This window comes from Melozone crissalis, unplaced genomic scaffold (genome assembly GCF_028551555.1).
Source record: "Melozone crissalis strain CALT ecotype California unplaced genomic scaffold, PUWL_Pcris_2 ptg000008l_1, whole genome shotgun sequence".
In the NCBI taxonomy this organism is placed as follows: Eukaryota; Metazoa; Chordata; class Aves; order Passeriformes; family Passerellidae; genus Melozone; species Melozone crissalis.
Window position 1 is genome coordinate 2,956,767 of NW_026535786.1, and position 23,239 is coordinate 2,980,005.

Here is a 23,239-nt window from a genome sequence, read left to right on the forward strand (position 1 = left end):
TCCAAACCCTACCCCTACTGTTAATTAACCTTATGAAACCAGGCATCCCCTATCTCAGCCTCTTCTGTCACAGTCCAACATCCCAGCCAGATGCCTGGCAGTGAGCATCCCCAGAGCCCAGGTAAGGGGAGAAGCAGTGATCAGGTGCAGGGTTCACAGGAAGGTTTATGCTTGGGAACAACCCAGGAGTGTAACACAGCACTCCCCCTGCACTCAACTCCTCCAGGAGGGCTCAGACAGTGACTGCTGCCCAGGCAAATCCTCTAGTAAAGACAGGGCTGACTGACATTCCTGAACAGGTAACCAGCCTTTGTCCTCTCCAAAGACTGAAATACTTGGCATAGAGACCACTTTATGAAATTGCATTTTAAGCAGCGCAGACATGGGCAAGCCCATCCTGTCATGCATCCCAAGATGCATGCAAGGATGCATTGGAGCACAGCTGCTGAGATAGAGAAATGACAAGTGATGAATAAACATACAGGGACTAAAGTCACCTCCAAAATGCTTTTGTCAACCAAATCTTCCTGGGTGACAGGACCATACAGGACCTGGGACCAGTTATAAACTGGGATAAGCACAGAATAAACTAAGTGAGTTTATTTCCTGGTTTTTAGTGACAGTAGTTCATAATAACTGAGAAAAGGTAATGAATATTTCAGTGTGCCGAAGGAAAGTGAAAAGTTGACATCCTTGTGTTAAAAAATACAGAGAAGCCTGAGATGAGGATGAAGACCACCACTTTGCTGAGACCCAGAGGCTCACTGTCTGACATCTGAAAATAGTCAGATATTCCCCCATTCACTGACAGAAAACCTCCCCAAAATCCAGGCAGCATATGAAGGAAGCCAAGAAGGACCTGAAAATGACCACCTGTACATAAGGATCCAGAACTGCCTTACATAAAGCTCAACACCATACACCTTAGAGCAAACCCTGATTTGGTGAAACAAGCCCAGCCACGCCAACCCCCTAACCTACATCTGAAAGTTTGCTGGCATAGCCAGGGATAGCAGACTGACAAGTATTAAGGCCCTTGCTGAGTTGCAAGAAAGATACCACTGAAGATTTTTTTAGTAAGTGTGCAAAACTTGGCTCTGCTCTGCTCTGTCACACTGCCAGTCCTCTGCTGCACAGAACATCCCTTCCCCTGGTGCCCCAGGACCTGACAAGAGGGAGATTTCTCCAGCACCATGCAAAGAAAGCACACAGGGGTAGTAGACATCCTCTCTGCAGTGTGATTTGGGGGTGAACGGTGCTGCCTTGCCAGGAATGAGCAGTGACCACCATCATGAGCCAGTGGATTTCTCCCCACAGCTGCTGGGGCGATCCAGACTCTGCTGAGGACTGGCATGGAAATCTGCACTGAATCAAGGAGGTTTCTCAGCATTAACCTTGCTGATCAGGCAACTGGGAAAAGCTTTGGAAGTGGCCCCCAAGGGTTTTCTACTTGACTCCACTGATGTTCCCAGTTAGCTGAAGCAGTGCATGCAACACCCAGCTCCACTCACTTGCACAGACTCAGAACACTCTGTGGCTATTGAACCAGCATTTTCCAAGAGTGATAAAAATACCCAAACCAGCTCCTTTTCTATGGGGATGAATCTGCTTGGTGCTGGAGATGCTTGTTAGCATCACAAACAACTGCAGGAAAGCATGGCCTCAGTTGTCCTCACATCTCCATAGGTCTTTCTTTGCACAAACAGGCATTTTTGCTGAGGTCTTAAAAATACCATCTTACTCTGAAAAAGTTGCATAAACTTTGCACAATGGCCATACATGTATCTCTAGAAGGATTCAGTGCAGGCCCGCCGCTTGTCACAGCCACCTTGCCTCTGCCACTGAAACTACACTTTGAGTCTCTACCTGTCTCAACACAAAACCCATCTTTGCTGCAAACATGGAAAAGCAGAGCACTCCCTCCTGCATTTCATGCCTTACACATTTTGGACAGAAAGAGCCAGGTCGGTTGCACCTCTTTGTCTTTGTGCTGTGGTAAAATAACTGTGCAACTTAAAGTGATGCCAACAAAACCTCTGTGGATTCTCAGATCAGTAAAGACCCAATGAGGCAGCATGCAACATGGAAACTGCTCACATTCACACCAAACAATGTCAGACTTCCAAACCCAACAAAATAACTGTCTGAGAGGTCAAAGAGACAGGGATGACACAGACAAACACTTGCATTGAAGTACAACAGGAAAAAGAGCCCTTAACACACCATCTCATCTCTGAAGGCAGGACCTGCACCACTGGCAGGGCTCAGTGCACAGCCAGCAAGCATTGGATTATTTTTAATGCGCTTGGAATAAACCTGTGCTCATAGGGAGGCCTGGCATGAGGGGCTCAGTACCGTGAAAGCCCCACGTGAGTACTGTGGGGAGATGGAAGTAGCACATAGTGGAACATGAGCTTTATAGAGTCCTCTGGGAGATGCAGGTGCCTCCACCAGCCGGGCCTGCCATCCCAGCCACAGGATGTTATGTCCCCACCGTGTCCTGGAGCTACAGCTCACTCTGGCCCGTGTCTCCACAAGACCCAAGCCCCACAGACACCCGGGCAGGACCAAGTGATCCTGCAGGCTCCCCAATGGCCATTACCTGCTGAGCCCGTACTCTGGGGGCGGCTGGTAGCGCACGAGGGCCATCTCTGCCCGGGCGGGCTGGGGGGCGGCGTAGGCGGCCTTGAGGACATCTTGTGACGATTGCTCACCGTAGAAGAGCCCATGCTCCTGCGCCTTGCTGCCTGGGGCTGCTGCCTTGCCTTTGTAAGGGTACTCGGGAGGCGGGCCCCGTGGGTCCGCGGCCTTGCTGGGTTGTGGGGCTGCCTTGAAACCCTTCCCACCTCCTGGGGCTGGGGGGTGCTGCTTGGCCCCGTTCCTCTCCAGAGAGAGCTGCATGATCCTCTCGCTCAGCGAGCGGACGTGGCCCTGCTTCAGCTCCTTCAGCGCCTCATCCTTATGCGCCTGCCCGCTGTTGGCCCGGTTCACCGTAGGCCTCCCCTCCGTCCTGGACTTTTGGCTGGAGGAGCCATAAAAACCCGGTGTGGCGGCGGTGGCTGGTGGTGCGGGCTGGCCACGGAAAAACTGGGATTGAGCCTTGGCCTCCTCGTAGGTGGGGAGCTCCTCGGTGCTGTGCGGGGGCTGCGGGGCCCGAGGCTGCTTCTCCATGGCAGCACCGTCCCCCTGGTGCTCCTGCCCCTGTGGTTCCTGCCGCCCTGACGGCTGGACCATTGGCAGGTCTTCGGGAGCAAGGTTTTCTGCGGAAGAGAGAGTGCTGGCAGTGCTGTTGGAGGGGCCGGCGCTGCCCGTCGCCTGGTGCTGGATGGCCAGCAGGTTCATGTTCTCGCTGGGGTTGCCATACCTCAGCCGCTCCTGGATCAGGCGCTGCAGGACGGTGCCGGCTGCCACCTCCTCCGCCCCTCGCATCTCCGCCTCTGGCACACGGCGGAAGCTGGGCGGGTGCAGGGTGCAGAGCGTCTCCTCGGCTGGGCAGGGAGAGAAAGGCACCCATTAGCTCTGCTGTCCAGGAGCTCTAATTCCCCCTGCTGTTTCTTCTCTTCCTACATCCCACAACGGTGACCCCGTGCCCAGGATGCACCCCCATGGACAGTGTTCTGCCAGGATTCCCCTGGCAGTACAGGGGATGTGGCTGGAAGCCAACAAAGGAGGCAGAGCACTGCTCCCTGCTCATCCTCCACCCCTACACCTTAATTCTGTTTGGCAGTGACCCCTAGGAACACATTCCAGTCCCCTCCCTGGCCTTTCCCTCCATAATATTCCATGCGTCCAGTGCCCACAGCTCTGAACCTCCCTCTAAGTCAACAAGGGACATTCCATGTCACAGGGAAATTTGGTATTTTCTAACATGGATAGGATAGGATAGGATAGGATAGGATAGGATAGGATAGGATAGGATCGGATCCTACAATGGTTATCTCATCCCACTGCTTGGTCAATTCAATGCCCACAATAAGATAAAGCATTTTATTAAGGCCTTGTCCAAATACCTCTTTAAACACTGACAGGCTTGGGGCATTCACCACCTCTCTAGGAAGCCTCTTTCAGTGTTTGACCTCTCCCTGGAGATGACTTGTACAACTTACAGAGGCAGCCTGCAGGGTAACACTAACTGCTGTATTTTTGATGGCCAAAGGTGTAAGAGAACTGTGTGCCATGACAAAATAAAATATAAGATGTGTCACAGAAAAACTGTGAAATGGAACTGAAAATGAAATGGTCCTAAAGGTCAGAGAATAATCTGTGCTCTGGCTCTTCCTCTAAAATGGCAATTTCCCTTCTGGATGAAAACACTATTTCTAAGGGAGTCAATAATAATTGTTGCAATTTTGCAAGGAAGGCCTTATGGTTATAGATGCAATGCCAGCATTTAAAAAAAAAAAAGCACAGACAAATTAGCTACACAACCCTAACACAGGCTACTGAAGTCATTCAGAGTCAATGGCACCATGTTTGCGCTACATATGCAGTGGAGCTTGCCTGGAGCTAAGCATCTAGAAGTATTTGGACAAAGCTCTCAGGCACATGGTGTGATTCTTGGGGTGTCCTGTGTAGGGCCAAGAGTTGGATTTGATGATCCCAATGGGTCCCTTTCAACTCAGCATATTCTATGATTTAACCATGGCTGAGACTTCTGGAATCTCTCCCTCCCGGCGCCCTCCTTCCATCCCAAAAGTGCTGTAAGATGTCTATCTGAACACTGTCTGAGCTCAGACAAATGCTTCTAAAAGACTCAGAGGGTCTGTCAGCTCCTGGGGATAGTGTTTGAGGCAGGAAGATGCACAGACACACAGTGCATCTCCATCTACCTGTCTGCTCAACAGTCAAGTATCCAGCTGCTTTAAATGTCCCTGCAGTTACAGCAAAGTCTTGCTGCTTTGTTCATGTTATCACAGCACACAGAAGCCTCATCACACTGGACATTTTCACAGACAAGCTATAATGTCTCCCTAACACACCAGAAATCTTACTGTCTAGGTTGTTAGACAATGCCTGAGAAAAGCCTGAGGAAAGGGGATAAAGCCAAGATCACACAGTCAAGGCAGTTTTTTATAATACATCAGGATTTCCACTTCTGTGCTAGTCATGTTACCATCCCTTTATCTGAGAGGTGTACTTTAAATTGCCTATAATTGAAGTCCAGAAAGATTGACCACAGTGAGCTTTCCACAGTGCCTATGGTCTTGCTCAATCAGCAAAAGAGCCATAGAAACTGGTCCAGCTGTGCACTGAAAAGCAACCATGTCCTGAAGGACAAGTGGAAATGATGCATCCTCCACAAATACAGGTGATAAGTGATGGTGGGTCACAATACACTAGTCAAAGGTAACTTTGACTCTACCAAGAATGAGAAACTGGCCTTCAACTCTCTAAATATTACTTGTAAATGGTTTAATGCTCAATTTATACTTTGGGAAAAACCTGGAAGTAAATGCAGTGTGTTCATACAGAAGCGTGGTCGTGCACTTACCAGCTTTTTCTTTGGCACTGATCACTTCAGCCGTTAGCGGGGACACTTCATGCCTGCCAGCAAACAACTGATCCTGGTAGAGAAAGCCAGAGTCTTCCAGTACCTGGACTGGGCTGGTAGGCTTGTAACAAACAGATGTGGAGCCTGTAAGAAAGAAGAGCAGAATGCCAGTAAAGAAACCGCATGAATGACAAAATGTGAAGCCATGAAAGTAGTCCAAAAAACTTTCTTGAGCATGGCTGGGTGCTGAGAAGCCCTTCTGAGGCCAGTGAGGAAACCAATTCTTCAGTCTGCACTTCCCAAATAACAAATTAGCTCTGGGGAACAAGAGGCAAAACACAGAGTCATCAGTGCTGTTTGATGCATTGACCCAGCCTGGCCTACAAGGTGCTCAGTCCAGGTAAAAAGAAAGGTTTGTAGGAGCAAACAGTGAAAAGTCACAGGCTCACAAATCAAGGCATAGCCCCAGGACATGAAATCAACAGAGTCATAGTAAAACTGAACAAGGGAGTGTGTAAAAAGAAGGAAAGGTGAGGACACGGCCACGCATTAAATAGGACTATAGTCTGGGAAAGGTCTTACCACAAAATCTGCTCATGAGTAATAGTCCAGCAATACAGAAAATTGCTGAGACAGAAAATACAACCAGTGCTATCAAGGGAGAGAGTTTATAAATCACTTTGTCCAGATGTTCTTAATACAGTATGGAGCGGATGTAGCTGGAGGCCATGGGAATTTGTGCTGCAGACCAACTGCACAGGAGCTGCATGCCCCAGCATCCCACAGACACTGATGGCTGCACTGCACTGGTTTTGGCTAGGACAGAGTTAATTTTCTTCTCAGTAGCTACTGCGGGGCTATGCTTTGGATTTGTGCTGGAAACATTGTTGATAACACAGGGATGTTTTAGTCTCTGCCGAGCAGCACTTACATAGCACTAAGGCCTTTTCGGCTTGCAACTTGGCAAACAAGGCTCATCCTAAATCTGTTTTCAGGGGTTCTTGTTCTAACAAACTGATACAAAACACATCACAGCAGTGTTAGGCCAGGAATGACATTGGCTTGACCCTATATTTCAAGCCACAAGTGGCATTGGCATAATCCTACAATTCAAGGAAGACACAGACTGTACAGGGTCCTAAGGAGGGCTGCAAAAATCATCAGTGGGCTGTAGAGCTTGTTCTGAGAGGAAAGGCTGAAGGAGTTTGCTCCTTTTTCCCCAGAGAAGAGAAGGCTGTGAGGGACCTCTCAGTACAGTCTTGCAGCTTTTAAAGGGGGGCTACAGAGAGGAAAAAGGGTCTCTTTTCACAAAGAGCTACAGTGAGAAGGGGCAGCAAGCACAAGTGCAGTAAGAGATGTTTTATCTTGACATAAGGATGAAACTTTTTACAGTGAAAACAATCACTCACTGGACAACCTCCCCAGGGAGGTGGCAGACGCCCCATCACTGGAGGTTTTCAGTATGCGATTAGACACTGTCCTAGATAATCTCATCTACATTGTCTCCTTCCCTCAGAAGGTTAGACCAGATGATCTGTGAGGTCCCTTCCAACCTGGTCTGTTCTATGCTTTTGTGATTTTTACTTTCTCATTTTTCTGAGAATTTACTAATTTTGTAAAGAGAGGCTTCTTGAGATTCAAACTTTGGAAATGAGCATCTTCTGGCTGCAAGTACCCTGGCACAACAGGCACACAGCAGGCTCACTCTCCACTCACCCCACTCGTTGTCACAGGTTTTAGGCTAAGGAATGGGAATGGTCATCAATCTCTAACCCCAGCCACTTGCCAAGGACTTGCTTGAGCAGGCGGCAGAGTGCTCAAAGTGGCACCAGTGGTGCATCTGGCCATCCCTGTGGGGCAGGAAGCCCACAGGAACAGGGATCCACAGCATCTCACTCTGCAGGAAAAACAGCCATCCATGAATGATCTGGATTTATTAATCCTAACTGCTTGGTTTGTGCTCAGCTAACTGCATGCTCCCTGCATATATCACACAGGTCATCACTAGCCCCATGCAACTGCATGGAGCAAGGCAGCAGGGGGATGACAAGCGGGGGTAGGATCCAGCCTGTCATTTCTACAGGCACGAAGACACTATTTTCTTCTGTGCCAAGAGGAGAGGAAATAGGCATTTCTGAAAAATGTTAATGAATTCATCACTTTACCATTCATATTATGCATGAATGTGTATGGCAGATATCTATATTTAGAAAGCAAGAGGGGAAAGATTGCTTGCTTGAGTAGATCTAAGCCATATATGTACGTGAAAACAAGCATAGGAGACTGGTCTGTAAATTGTGCTGATGCTGACACAGACTCAAGAAAAATCTCAAGTACACTAATTTCCAAAATTATTGGCCTTTTCTGGTAGAGAATAGGATTAAAGACACCCTTTGTTGCTCCTCCACACACACAGTCCTGCTTTGGAATTTGGAATCCTGGATGCAACCAGCGCACTTCAAACCCGAGCTTGTTCTATGAATAAAAAGTAGATTGGGGTGAAGCAAAGGAAACCTGCACACCCGAGGAAGAAGACAAGCAGCTTCAAGCACTACAGGCAACATGGGCAGCCAGCAGATACTGGCTTGGCCCCACCACTCACCAAAGAGAATTCAAAAGAAATAAATTATTAGTAAAATTGCAGCCTCGCCTTCTGCATTTCGAGTCTGTAGGAACCCTTGGGTCATGGTTTCAAATCTTACAAGATGGAGAACAAAGACATGTTTTTTTCTTTAACAGGAGCAGAAATTCTCACCTAACCACTTGTCCCTGGTTGTTGTGGCAGAGCAATATTCTACTAAAATCAGGACTGGCATCTGCCAAAGTGCTCAGTTTCTGATCTCTATTATATCACAGTCAAAATCAAGTAGCCCCAATCCAGGCAGAAACTACTGGACTGTGCTGTACCCATGTTGATGTTTTATCATCATAAAATGATGTAATGATGTTTTATGATGTTAAAAATGATGTAACAATATTTTATGTTCATTCACAGTAGGTTTTAATAAAATGTCAGCTGTAACTGACACAGAAAACCAGTTTCCGTGTAACACAGAAAACAGATGCCAATAGATCAGTGCTTGGCATACAGCCACAATCCAGATCATGGACAATAAGGCACCACTTGAAAGCTTAGTGGAACCTCACAAGCCATTTGGAGCAAGGCACAAGCCCTTTTTCTTTCTCCCTTGCTGTCACTGGAGCCTTCCAAACCCCAACTCTCCTCTCTGAAGGGAAAGGCTTTATTACATCCAGCTCTGACATGGTGCAAGGCACCCATCCAATGGTCAGGGACTTGCTCCTTTTCCCAGACCTCCTCATTCCTCTACAATGGTCACCAGAAGAGCAATTTTCATCCCTATAACTGATTCCAAGTGCCAGAGCAGTGGTGCCCAGCAGCCAGGATTTAAGAAGCCAGTTGAGAGCAACCTAGAATGAAGATCATCACCCTGCCAGGGGCGCGTCCCTGGGGAATGGCTCTTTACCCATATCTAGCCCAAACAAGCCACAAACCACAGCTGCTGCCCCATGTTTTGTGGCAGCCACTGCCAAGAAGAACTGACCTCATCATGCCTGTAGGTGCCTGCAGGCAGCTGCCAGCTGTGCTGTGCCCTCTGCTCTCGCCCTCCCAAAGCCAGGCCAGCCCCCTCAGCCCAGAATGCCAGGATGCAGTCCAGTCCACAGACATCATGCCTTCAATTGCCATGTATCTAGTGTCTCTTACAGCCATCTCTATAACACATGGGCATATTTCTGGCCCAGTTCAGTCCTTGCTAAATTGGGCAGCTGCTCCAGGCCTTCATTTCTGCATCTCTACCAACTCTCCTACATCTAAGGGACTGCCTGACACCAATTCATTTGTTTTTCCTTTACTTTGAGATAAGCATGCATTCCACTGTACAGAAGCAGATGTATTATCCTGGAGGTTACTGCACAGCAGTGCAATTCATTTGAAGATTCAGAACTATTCAAATGAATCAGTTGCTAAGATTAACACCAGACAGTCAGCCAGGACCCAGAGACAGTGGAGCAACACTTAAATATTTCCTGTTTCTGATGTGGCTTCAGTCTGGTTTTGAAAAGGATCTAAAGCAAACCACATAGGAAGCTCATTGCTGGGACATGAGAGGAAAGCCATGTTTTTAAAGCAGTAACAGCATCCCCAAGAAACAAATTTACAAAAACAGTCAGAGAAGATGGTTTTCTTACAGCCAAACTGTACTACTACTCTCATCTTCAGCAAAACACCGGAAGATGCCAGTTGTGAAAACACAGCTTGCTGTTATTGAGAGGCAACATCTCAAGGCAGAGCCCAGGTAATGAGTTTCTGCATCACACCCACTGGCCACCCAGGTAACATAATGTGGCTGCCCACAGCACAGCCCATGCTGCTGGCATGTATGACTCCTCTTCTACCACCCAAAAGCCACCCAGCCAAACAAAACCACAGAGCTGACCTTCAAAAATTTCTCTTTCAATCTGTACTCTACTGACCGAGTGGTTCAAAAGAGACTGAGGTGTTTCAAATATGGTCCAAAGTAATCACCTGAAATTAAAAAGTAAGGAGGCTTTACACTCTCCTATAACCCCCCCATAGTATGTAAGGGAAGTCCAGAAATTACAGGAGAAAAATTACATCAAGCCCACATCTGTCCTTCTGTATCACAGCTGTGCCAAAAAGGAGGATAAATACCTTATTCGACATTTAAAATATTTTCTCTGCCCTGCTGCTGCATAAAAACTTCAGGTCAAAAAAGGAAGAGAATTATTTAAGGGAAATAACAAAAGAACAGTAAAGCACTCCATGGCCTAGGGGGCAGCACAAAGGATGTGCCATGAATTGCCCAGGGTGCACCAATCAGTCCCCACAGTGGGTCACAGGAACACGCTCTCCAGGATGGACACCCCTCCATGAGCATCCTGGCCCATGAACCCTACTTTCTCCCCTAAGCACTAGCCCAACCATACAGCCATGCCACTCTCCCAAAGCTGGGAGGAAGATTTGAGTTTCCTTTGACACAGAAAAAAATAACTCGCATGTCTCACTTATTGGTTTAAGTGTAAAAATTGGACTCCTAACAATGTCACAAGGGATGCTTTTGGTACCTCCAACCGCACTGGGATTCTTTTGCAGCCACAGCTCCAAGGAAGTGCAGGGACTCAGGCAGCCACTGGTGATTGTTTTCCATCAGCAGCTCCCCAGTCAATGCACAAGTTTTCTAGGTCACTTCTGGGGTGCCTGACTCATTCTCACACCCCATAATTCTGCCTGGGAACCTCACATCCGCGGCCAGGGCTCCTGAGCCCTGCGAGGACTGAACAAGCATCACTAGTATCACTTCCACAGGAGCAGAGCAATATCTTGCAGGACAAAAATCCAACGTGCATAATGCACACCAGATGTGAGTGAGCAGCACCTCTCATTTCCCACATGAAAGCGAGAGAAGCTGCACCCCTGTGCCTGGCAGGATTATCAGACCAAGCTACACCTCCGCAACTCACCGCTCTGGGGAAAGAGATCCTCATCCCAGTATCACTTCCAGGATCCACGTTGTGCTATTCCCCTGCTCAAGAAGAGTTTCTAGAGTCACCCATCCTTGGTACTGTCATTTCACTCTCCAGAAAGTGCATTGTCCAAGAAAGCACGAGCAAGACTAATGGGACTAGGCAATGAAGTCAGCCAAACCCCGTCTCTCCCAAAGAATTGTGCTAACACGTCCAAATTTAACTGCCTACAAGGATGAACATTCTCCATGAAACTTCAGCCTCACATGCTTATTTTCATATATGCTTCCCTTCAGCAAAAACCAAAGCAGGGGAGAATAAAGCCTATGAGAGAAGCAAAGCAAATGTGCTTGGAAAGCAGTTCCCCAACCTGGCATGAGATCAGATGGATACAGGCAAGAGTGGAGCCAAGCCTGCATCCCCGGGAGATCCCCTCGGATGCCCGCACTTCCCCGCCTTCCCGATGGAAATCAGGTGTGTGGCATGTAGGGGCAAACAGTGCCCATCACCACTCTTTCATCTGAGATGCTAACAGGTTTTATAATGCTAGAATAACATGCTGGTTTTTCCCCCCTGACCCAGGCACACCCCAGAAGAGAGGCAGGATCCAGGCAGAGTATTCTCATCATACCTCCAGGTGCCAAACATTACCTGGGCTGATGGAGGAAAAGATGCATATTCCTTAGGAAGCTGTGTTCGGCTTTGCAAAAATATGTGCATTTTAAGGTCTCTCCATATTATAAGTGACACATTTGCCTTTGCAGCTATAACATTGAGTCTACAAATACATCCAGCCCAAATTTATTCTAAGAATTGAATCAATAATTGAAACTCTTGCTTTGATCAAAGTGCCAGTGGCACAATGACAGCTCATGTCAGCATTGCTGCCCTGAGATGAAAGGATAAGTATTATTCAGAGCTGAAAGTAGGGGAAGAAACTCCCAGTAAAAGAATGAAATACAAAGGCTGACATGGAGCTTGCAAGTGAGACAACACTTCTGCTACAGCCACACAACTTGTCAGCCCAGCAACTGTCTGCAGACATTTTCACTACACTTTAAATTCTGATTTCCAAGCAATAAAAAACCCTCCAAGATAAAAATGCATCACATAAATTCTTAGGCAAGGAAATCTTTTCCCACTGGGAGAAAAAGCAAAATCATCAATCAGCTACAACTTACAGACAAGACACTTGTAGAGCAGGAGTTTAAGCCATGATAAATTTTGCTGTAGTTACTGCCTTTAAAAATGATCACATTACAGAAAAGCACTGGCATGATCCGTGTCACTCTGATATTTAAGCCCTTCCATTAATTAACCAGAAGTGAAATAGGACCTAGGTCTGTGGATCATTCAGTCGTAGTTCCTTGTTACTTCAAGCAACTAAGTTATAAAATTCCCTTCCTGAACTGAATAAACAGCATCCCGAAGAAGAGGATTTTTTTTCATCCCATTTGGAGTAGGTTTTGGGATCTCTCTTCCTCAGACACACACAAATATTCCTGTTGGTTCCCACTCACAGTCACAGACATTGCTCTTTATCCATCTACGTTGGTTTTTTTTGCCAGTGGTGTCCTTTAGGTTAAATAGCTTTCTCCCTGAGTCATTCCCACAAGCTTGCAGTGTACAAAGGAGCCTGGGATAAGGACAGAACAAAAATAGTACAAAGGCTGTACAGTACTCTCTAACTGAAAAGGCGGGCATTGAACTCTATCGTATGGATTTCTAGAGTGTTTCCATTTTTTAACACAAGCAATAAACCATCCTAGGGATCTACAGTTCTTCACTAGATCTGTGTGGAGAACTGCTCGTTCTTCACTAAGATAACCCTACACTAAGCAGAGTCTTTGCACAATTCTTAAGTGTCATAACTTAAAGCAAAAAGAAATTAAACCTTCTTCCCACCAGAATATATATTACAATTATGATCCTTCCATTATTAAAACATTACATGCAATTTATATTCAGCCACTTTTAAAATGCAGGAATTTAATAAAGGTATTACACGTAGAAGTGCTAACAAGATAATTGCCTGTAGTTCTCGCTCCGAGATGGCTCAGCTCAGATTTAGAACAGGGAAAATCACAGCAACAGCCACTGGTGCGGAGCCATCATTACCAAAGCCAGCTTCAAAATGTTGCTGGTCACAAGCAGGACACATCCCAGGGAATGGGACATGTCACTAGCAGGAACCTTCTGTCTGTCCCAGGTAGCCGTCACAGGGGGGAATTTCACTAAAAGCATTTAAAATCCTTAAATCATTCATTAAATGAAATTAACAATGTCATTATTTTCCAGCCTGAGACTTGATCACTGGAGTTATTGTTGTCTAAAGCATGTTTATATTTATATATTGTTTATATTTATATTAACCAGCATGGTCAGAGCAGATAATCCCAAGTGCTGCTCAATTATTTAACCCCATGCTATGTGTCCTCGAGACATGCCATGTCCCTGTAGATCACCCCTCTCCTCGGCTGGTGCTGCCTTGACACATGCTGGTTTCCACTGCCTGGTTTGCACACAAATGACACGCTACAACTACAAGATGTGGGACAGACATGCATCAGGAAAACCACAGCCACACAATGTGGGACACACCTGACCTGGACAAGGCCACTGGAAGCCAGCAAATGCTGCAGGACTTCCTGCTGCTAATGGGACACACCATGGTGTGTGACCAAACTCTGCTCTCGCATGCACCAATCCAAACCTGGAGCAGTTTCACTGGCTTCTACAGATCTACCTGAAATTTACACCCACAGTAGCATCTCATCTACTCAAAAAGTCACTAAATGACCAAAAATGGACACATACATTTCCTAAATGTAGCATTTGGACAGAAAACTTGCCCTAAGAATTTTTTTTTAAAGGTAATGTTGTTCTTGTTGCTATTATTTTCTACTTCCATCTATTTCTATTTCTGCCCTGAGTGGAAGGCAGGCCATTCCATTTAAAAATTCAGGACACAAATGGGGACCAGATTACATCTATCCCAAAGCTGCCAGAAAGCAATTGCTATATGAAGCCAAAAATCCTCCTGGGATTTTTCTCAAATCCACAAAATATTCCCGAGCACTAAACTTTCCACTGGGACTATTACATTAGCAGATAGTTTGTGTGTGAAAATCCAACTATGCAGCTGTCCTCCTAATGGTTTCCAGGACAAGAAGGCTGCACAGGGCACACACTCCTGCCTCAGCACCAAATAACATTTATACCAGACCTGGCCTTTAAAGCAAGTTACATGCCTATCAGTGAGAAAAAAGGCATCGTGGACTCTTTCCTGAAGGAAAGCTGCAATGGTCAGCAGTAACATCTGCACATAATCCTGAAACCAGAAGAGTCTGGTTGCGCCTGACCCTCCCCAGGCTGCTGCTGGGATTCCTTCCAACCCCCTTAGGTGTGTCTTTGCAGGAGAAATGCAAAGCCTTTGGCTCTGTGCTGGTGTTTCCTCACAGAGGAGCTCTTGCAAGGAGCACCAGAGCTGTATCCGTGCATCCATCCCTCCATCCAGGCACTGATGTGCAGAGGGCATGGTCCAGATCGCCGTGGGAGGCCAGGACTTGGAAACTGTCCTCAAGCCTGTCACCAATCCTGCAGATATCTGGACTTAGGAGAGGCCACACATGCCTCTTCGGATTGGAGCTGCCCTCCTCCAACAGCTGAGTGCTTTCCAAAATAAGAGGGAAAGCAAAGTTTCCCCTGCCAAACATTGACAGGGAGAAAAGGGGAGCAATGGACATCAGGACAAATGAGAACGGACATGCAGGTGATTGGGGAGGTCCAAATGGCCCCACACAGCCTGGGGAAACTAGGAAGCCCAGCAGCACTGTGGGGTACATACCTCCCCTATTTAACAACCTAAAACCTAAAGCCTCCACTCAGTCGTGGCTGGGGATGAGGAAGGCTGGGCAGGACACAGACCCTCCATGCAGGGCCGCACCATGCACTCAGCACAGCTTCAGAGAGGGTTTTACTACAGGCTCTTGCCAACCCAATGTTCCCTGCCCTCACCACTTGGACATTTCTTGATAAGATACTTATACAATCCTTGGAAAAGCTTTTCCGGCCATTAGAAATGACTGCATATATATACACATATATATGCATAAAAGTAAATATATACACATGGTCTGTTTTTATTTATATACAATATATACAGCCATATATGTCTATAGCTATGTAAATATATAAAAATACATAAACATACATCTACATCTATTTAGATATATATTTAGTATCTATATATATAGCTATATACATGCACACCTGTTAGCAGGAATGGCGCTGCCAGCTAGCTGTGCTCAGGAAAATTCACAGCAATCATGTTCACTGCCACTCTTCTCTCAGGAAGCTTTTAGGCTTATTTCTATACATAAAAAGGCATAACCTGAATTCAGTGGATGCACAAGAAGGGCCTTGCAGACCCCCAGCCACCAGATTCTTTTCTCTGGCGGCAGCTGCCCACAGCTCCCGGGATGCTCGCACAGCACCAGGAAAGAGGAAAAAAACTCTTTCCATCGAGAGAGGAAAAAGCCCAAGCAGCGACCTTCCTGTACTTAAAGCTATGAATCACAAAACCTGGCAGAAGGATTCGGGTTTAAATTCACGTCGTGGGTTTTGGTTTTTTTTTTTCCTTTCAATGCTGACTTTTGTTTTTTTTTCTAACCGGAGTTTATCTTTGTTCCCTGCATGGATAGGAAGGTTAAATATAAAAAAGTTCCCTCTCACCATCGTCCTGCAACAACAACGTGAGAAAGCGCTCTCCTGGCGTGGGAGGCCCCTCCTGCGTGTCCCCTGCGGCCGGCGCTGCCGCGGGACGAGACGAGGCGGGACGGGGCCGGTGTCCCGGTGGGTGCTCCGGGGCGGCTCCGAGTGACAGCCCGGCGCTGGGGACCGCGGAGACGCCGCGCTCGCTGCTGCGGAAACGGCAGCGGCCGCGCCGAGCGCCGCTGGAAACATTCCCCGCGCTCCCGGCCGGCGCTTCGCTCTTCCCGGGAGCGGTGGGGCGGCGGACCCCGGCGCGTTCCCCCGTCACAATAAACTGCGGACACCCCGCTCCCACCGGGGCTGTTTCGGGGCGCGCCCCGCGCTGCTCTGCCCTCCCGGAGCGGGGAAAATTCCCGGGGAGGACTCAGGGAGCGAAGGAGCGGGAGCAGCGGCGCCCGGCGGGCGGCGGCTCGGGTCTGCCGGGGCGACGGGCGGCTCAGCACGGCCCCGGCCCCGCTCCCGCACCGCCCGCGGGGCAGCCCGGGGCAGCGGCGGGGCGCGCTGGCTCCGGGAGCCGGCGGAAGGCTGCCCAGGCCTTCCCGCATCCTGCCGGGAGGGCGGCGGGGCACGGCAGCACTCGCGGGTGGGCATGAGAACGGGCACCGCGCCGCGGCACCCCCGCACACCCCGGCGCGATCCCCCGCACACACGTGGGCACGGGCACCCGCACCCCCCGTGCACAGACAGACAGACAGAGAGACACACGTGTGCGCGAACATGTACGCACGGACACGCAGCCGAGCGGGGACACACAGACACCGTCTCCCTCCCCCGCCATTACCTCCGGCTCCGCGCCCCGCCGTCCCCGGCAGCACGGCTGCCATCCGCGCCGCTCCCCGCCGCCGCCGGGCGCGCTCCGCCGGCCGCCAGGGCCGGGCCGGGGCGGGCACAGCCGGGGCGGGGGCAGCCGGCGGGGCGGGGCGGGGACGGGCCAGGCACCTCCCGGCGTGGGGCGGCCGCTGCCCGCCCCTCTCGCCCCTCCTGTCGGGGATGGAGGGGGGAGGCACGTTCGGGGGAGCCTCGCACCCCAAGTTGGGCGCTCGCAGCCCCATCCGGAGCCACTGAAGGCACCAGGGTACGCCCGGGGTGAGACTGTGTGGCAGCACGGCTGCCCCGCCTCATGTCTGGGGATGCTCGGCATCTAAATCCCGACCTAGAGACCGCCACAGACTCCCTGGTCCCTTGCGGGACAGGTGGTGGGGGTTACGCCGAGTCCCAAGCCCTGAATTAACTCTGGGCATCCTCCTCGTGTCCCAGAGCTCTAGCTTCTCCTTGAGCATGGAGGAGTGGATGGCTGTCGGGCATTGACCGGGAATATCATTTAGTTCCTAGACTCAGGGCCACGTTCCTGAGCACAGCTCCTTGCCCTGCTGCCCACCTGCTCCATCACATGTCTTTGTGGTTTGGCACACCAGCTCCACGGGATGAGCGTTCAATAGGGCTGAAGTGACCCACTGCTCCATCTCCCCAGACCACTCCAGCCCTCCTGCCAAGGGTTTTACAGAGGAGACATGGCAGAAGAGCTGCTCTGGTGTTTGCACACCACTTCATTCCCATCCCTGCAGCCATGATGTGGGCACAGACTAGGTTCGGCAGTCCTAACACACACTATTCCCAGCACTGCCCCATAGGGTAGGCATCTTTTGGAATGAGTGGCACTGCCAGGACACTGCTTGGGTTTCCCCATCTCAGTGCTTCAACCTCTTTCAGCCCAGCAAGCTGCCCAGTGATGCCAGGATTGTCTGTTGTATTTGTACTTCTTTCTCCCAGGGACTGATAGGTGACTTCTTCCTCTTCAATACTGTGCCAAATGGGTAAAGACAGGTAGGAAGAAATGCAGCAACAGGCTGAAGAAGGAACCACTCACTGTCACCACAGCCCCATAAAGGGGCACAGCAAGAGAGGAACTGGCCCAGTGCCATGGTCACAGGACTGGATGGATGCAGAGAGGACTTCCAGCAGCTCCAGGCACCGGGAGAGTGCTGGAGGTTCACAGCAGCCTGAGACATTGCTTTTTGCATCGTAAAACCCAGCTTTGCTCAGAGTTTGAGTTTTGTTCAGATGCAAGACAGAGGGAAGCTATAGGATATGGGAACAGGCAAAGAAGGATAAAATATTCAGTGGTGAAATCAGGTTCCTCAGTTCTTGCATCTGAGCATTTCCTGCATCTGAAGATCTCCCATAACAGAAGTTACCCCAGAATGATTGCCATGTAAGCTGGGCATCCTCAGAGGTGCCCTTCCCTCCATGCCTGTGTGCAAGATGAGGTGCCAGTCAGGTGCTGCAATGTCTCTCTGAAGCTTTGAAACTGAAACATCTTTTACCTGTCTCCATGAAGTCACCTAATACAGGCTGGGGTTGTGCTCAAACAGGGGAATTGCAAATATGCTGCTTTTTGAGGTGGGGACAAGGGGAACCATCACATCATTGACCACTTCAGGAGAAAAACTATAGGCTTAGGGTACCAGACTTGGATTGGAGATAGATTTTCTGTTCCTTTGTCATCTGCAGATGTCCTGAGTGTGTGGAAGAAGATTAAGCCCAAATTCAGGTTTTTGACTGCCTAAATCCTCTGCAAAGTCATGGAGAGCCTTGACAATGGTTAGACACCTCAATCCCCAAGAAGACCTTGCCTTGGATTTTTCAGATTTTTCTACCTCCCACAGAGAAGTTAGCTTTGCTTATAAGCACAGGTGAAGCATGAACCAGCTCAGTTGTAAAATGAAGGTGAAATTTTGCCTTGCTTGTTAAGGGCCTGTTCACTGTGGCAGATGAAGTGGGATAAGGGCACTGCTGTCCAGTGAGCCCACTGAGTCCAGTTCAAAGTGCCAATTCAAGCACTACATTTTTTCATGTTCCAACTGGATCATTTGGTTGGGCAAAATGGGACACATTATTTTGGTTATTCTGCTTCCCAGTCTGTGTCATGGGGGCCTGGACACAATCTGACTCTACTGCCCTTGGCCAAGCAGATCCAACCTCTTCAAGGGCTTATTTTTGTTTCTCATTCTGGCCCCAGGGTTTGTGCTCTCCTTTCACCTAATGAAAGTGATCAGTGGTGATTTTGGTGCTAGAAGAACAAATATATCAAGAAAAAAAATTATCTGCCAGCTTGTCTTTCAATAGACTTGCAGGGACCTGGTGAACCAAGATGCTATATTCCCAAGGAAAGAACTCCTTTTTTTCTGCTGAAGTAAAAGTATGGTTTCAATTTTCTCTCATGTTATTAGTTTTCTGGTGTGTATTTCCACATGATTTTCAAAATCCTTTTTCCTGTTCAATTCCATTTTGATTCAATAAACTGGTAAGTGGCCACAAAGGCAGATTGGAGAGGGAGTTCTCTAACCTCTTGTGGTTTGATACATCTGATAACCTCTGGGGAGCTGTGTCTGCTCAGGAGGGCAAGGCAACTGCCACCCAAGCTTCTCTCCTTTGCAGCTCAAATATTTTAATAAATTTCACATATACTTAGTAATTTGTTCATTTATATATTTTATAAATAAACAATTCAGTCAATTTGGGAATAGCTCAAATATTTTAATATTTATTTGCGTGTTTGTTTGTTTGTTTTATGTCATTCTAAGGAATTTAGGGCAGGAAAGAAATTTGGTTTTCACTCCTTTTAGTTCTAACCTGCTCAACCAGGAACAAGTGCCACCAGAACTCCAGTTGTAAGGTCAGCAGATATATGACAGTGATATCTCTTTTCAGGATATGACAGTAGCATCTCTTTTCACTGCCTCCCTCCTGCTTCTCCCTGGGAGCCATGGACTCAGGAGACCTGCATTATCCACATCTCCATTATATCCTGCTAGGGAAAACAAACACCTCTCATGGATATCCCAAGCATTTTGGTGAGCTACATGGGAAGGGAGAAGCATTTCCAGGTGCCACCACAGCTTGGTCCTTAGCAGCCCCCTGTGTCACTCAGCATCCCTGCTGCATCCCAAACACCTGCTGGCTGGGGAGCTGTGAGCAATTGCTACTGACAGACCTGGGGCTGGACCCCTGAGGCCCTGCAGCAGGGATGCAGCCATCCCAAACCCTGGGCGCACACGGGCATTGATGCTTGTTACATTTGCAGCCATCCATGCGTGTAATCCCACAGATTCCAAATGCTGCAAGCAAACAAATAATTGTCCTGCTCCGCCTGACACTGCGGCAACCCCAAATGCCCGCACACAATTCCACTTCTTGCTGCCTCTGCTGCTTTTAACAGTGGCTGATGGGCAGACTGAGGGGTCCAGCCCCTCTCTGAGGATGGCACAAATGGCTGCCCTGCAACGAGGAGACCACAGCAAGAGCTGAATCAAGAAATATGAATACATTGCATAGAAACTTCCACCCAGGCAAATTTAGTAAATAAAAGCCACAAAGCCTTTGACATAAAATATGTTCTTGCCATATCTCAGGTGGAGAATACCCTCTCTCTTCTTGATAGCTACAGGCCTTGCCTGCCCTGCAGAGACTTCTAGCTGTTAGGCAAAGGCAGATTCTCTTGTAGCATTGGAGCACCACTTTCTAAGTCACATCTGCAGGAAGTTTTCAAGTAATCTTGTAACCTGGCAGCCATTAAACTCAGCTCCAGTAAACCTGGAGCCCCAAAGGAACCCATCCTGCTAAATAATTAGCCACTGTTAAGATTTCTACCACAACAACTGCGCACATTTATCAGATTGCCTGTGATACACATTTCATAGGCAGCATTGTATTTGCAGGCAACAGAAATATCTCTGCACATCTGTTTTTCCAGTTCTGCCAAAGAGCTTTCATTTTTCTCTAATAACTTGACCTCTTTGGTTTCTGGCAGAAGACAGCTAAGCAGAGCACTCGCTCCCTGGATTTGCTCCAGTATGGGATGAGGTCAGGACAAGAAAGAAAAAACAGCTGGATGGTTATGAAGCAGTGGGAAGAAACAGGGCAGGGACCAGGGCTTTTTCTTTCCTTCCCTTTTATATCCAACGGGATTTCATTTCTGGGCATGTTTATTCCCCAGGCAGACAGTATCACCAAAGCAGTGTTTCCTGCAAGCTGCTGTTGTGGGGAACCTCCTCCAGCAGCTGACCATGCCCAGGGTGCACTTATAAATAGCACAGCCAGCTAATTCCCCCTCTGGTCAGCTGTCAGGGAATGTGAGGCGCAGGTCCTAGGGGTTTCCACTGATATATTGCATCTCCTGTACATATTCATCTCAGTTTTGGCAGAGTAAGGTTCATACCCCCCACTCCCATGTTATTTTTCCATTTCATCACATTCTCATTACTGTGCCCGGGGCTTTCTGTGCTGGGGGCTTTCACCTCGCATTTTTTATTCTGTCTGCTTCCTTTTTTTCTGATATTCAATTAAATCATCTTTAAGCAGCAAGCAGAAAAAATGCCAGTGGGGCGGGAAGGAGGTGGAAAAGAGAGGAAAGATGAGGAAATGGAAAATGGGGAGAAGATATGCCAAGCACGGGAGAGACAGAAAAGTAGTCTGCATATGTTCCTCTGTTGGGATAGTTTTTCTCTCCCTGATCTCACTTTCTCCATAGCCAGAAATTCCACCTCAGGATTTGCCAAGGCAAAAATATAGCATTTCTCTGCTGGGCCACAAAGAAAGTGTGAAATGTTCTGTTTTAATCATTTACAGAACAAAAGGAACACAACAGTGACCATCTGATTCATATCTGCTGAAATCCAGCAGCTAAAGCTGTGGGAGAGGAGATGAAGAAAGGAAAGGGTGGTTTGTTTTTTCTTTCTTCTGGTTAGTCACTGTTGACCTAAGACAAGGAGGACCACATTGGATTATTGCAAAGTTTAAGAGCTCCTTGTGTCCTCTCCAGTAGATGACTGCAAAGAAAATACATAGACAATTACAACTGCTGTTTCCTCTAGTACATGATCCCGTTTCCCTTTGTGAGCCAGAAGGTTTAGCTGCATCATCAAGTTTGAGAGCCCTTCATAGACCTTTCTCCCATGACGTTTTCTCATCACTTTTTGAGCCCATTCATACTTTTGGCACCCTGGACATTCTGTGGCAGCAAGCTACACAATGGAATTGTGTGCTGAGTGAAGACATACTTCCTTTGGGCTGTTTTAAGCCTTTCCCTCTTTCACAGAATCTCAGACTGGATGAGGTAACAAGGGGCTCTGCAGGTCATCTGCTCTAACCACCCTCTTCAGGCAGGACCACCTAGAGCCTGTTTCTCAGGACCATGTCGAGATGGCTTTGGAATAACTCCAAGGATGGAAAGTCCACAACCTCCCTGAGAAATATGTGCCAGTGCTTGGTCACTGTCACAGAAAAAAACTGTTTCCTGATATTCAGAGGGAACCTCCTCTGTTTCTGTTTGTGCCCATTGCCCCTGGTCCTGGCACTGGGCACCACTGAAAAGAGTCTGATTACAACTTCTTTACAAAATTCCTATGGGTATTTTTACACATTAATGAGACCCAGCTCTCTCAGCCTTTGCTCACAGGAGAAGTGCCACAGTCCCTTCATCACTCTTTTTGCTCTTTGCTGGACTATATCCACTATGCCCATGTCTCTCTTGCACTTATTTATTTCTATGCCATTCATAATTCTTGTACTGCTATGGTACCTTCCTTCAAGCATCTCTTTTCCACCTAATTCAGCTGTAGTTTACTCAGAGCCTGCTTTCATGGAAGCTGCTCTCTCCCTCCGTCACTTTTGCCTCCCTTACTGGGTACTTGTCCAAGGAACGTCAGAAATGCACAAAGTACAGGTGAGCCACTGATTCACACAGCAGCAGACCACAGAGAGGTTTTCAATGGTCAGGCATGGCAAAGCAGAGCACAAATCTTTAAGACAAGGAGAGAAAGAAGAGCTAGGAAGGGATTTCCCATTCATTGTCAGTTCCATCATTGGAAGCTTTGGAATCACCACAATTTTTGCAAACATGTAGAAGAGGAGAGTATGAGAAACATCCAGCATAGATTCAGCAAGAACAGAGCTGTCAGACTCCTCTGACCTGCTGCAATGAGGTGATAAACCTGGTAGATGAACGAGGGAGAAGGTGCAGATGCTGTGTGTGTTGGTGTATAAGTGTGACTTCGGGTACTGTGTCATGTGGTGTCATTATACACAAGATAGGAACACCCAGGTTACAATGAAATATGAAAAGATGGAAGTATGTCTGCTCAAAATTTTTCTTAGAGATTAGTTACTCACGGTATGACGCGATGCAAAAAACCTCTCATGAATCTGTCCCAAACAGCATTTTCATAAATAATGCAAAATCCAAGGGCAGCTTTTTACATTTGCAGTGGACAGCAAGTTGGGGCAAGCTGACAGAAAGCTGGACACAGGACTAGAGGTCAAGGAAGACATGGTGAGCAGGAAAAAAGGCATAGACTCCACTGATCTTCCATTGGATGCCCCCTTCAGCCCCTGCAGAGTGGGCAAGAAACTCCCAATCTGACCCCCTGAAAGGCCTTTTTCCTGCTTATGCCTGCCTTTGGCTTAAATTAC

At 48.1% G+C, this 23,239-nt stretch overlaps 1 protein-coding gene across 2 annotated transcripts in view; it reads right to left on the minus strand.

The window, feature by feature from the left end:
* AMOTL1 (angiomotin like 1) overlaps positions 1-23,239 on the minus strand; it is a 72,158-nt gene that overhangs the window by 36,040 nt on the left and 12,879 nt on the right. The window contains exons 1-3 of one of the 2 annotated variants that reach the window (XM_054269874.1): positions 16,551-16,615; positions 5,492-5,635; positions 2,603-3,488 (exon numbers count right to left, since the gene is read on the minus strand). In XM_054269874.1, coding sequence (XP_054125849.1) covers positions 2,603-3,488; positions 5,492-5,635; positions 16,551-16,593 — 1,073 coding nt within the window. In that variant the 5' untranslated portion in view covers positions 16,594-16,615. Of the gene's footprint in view, positions 1-2,602; positions 3,489-5,491; positions 5,636-16,550; positions 16,616-23,239 lie in introns of those variants that run through there. The other variant, XM_054269873.1, reaches the window with a different exon arrangement.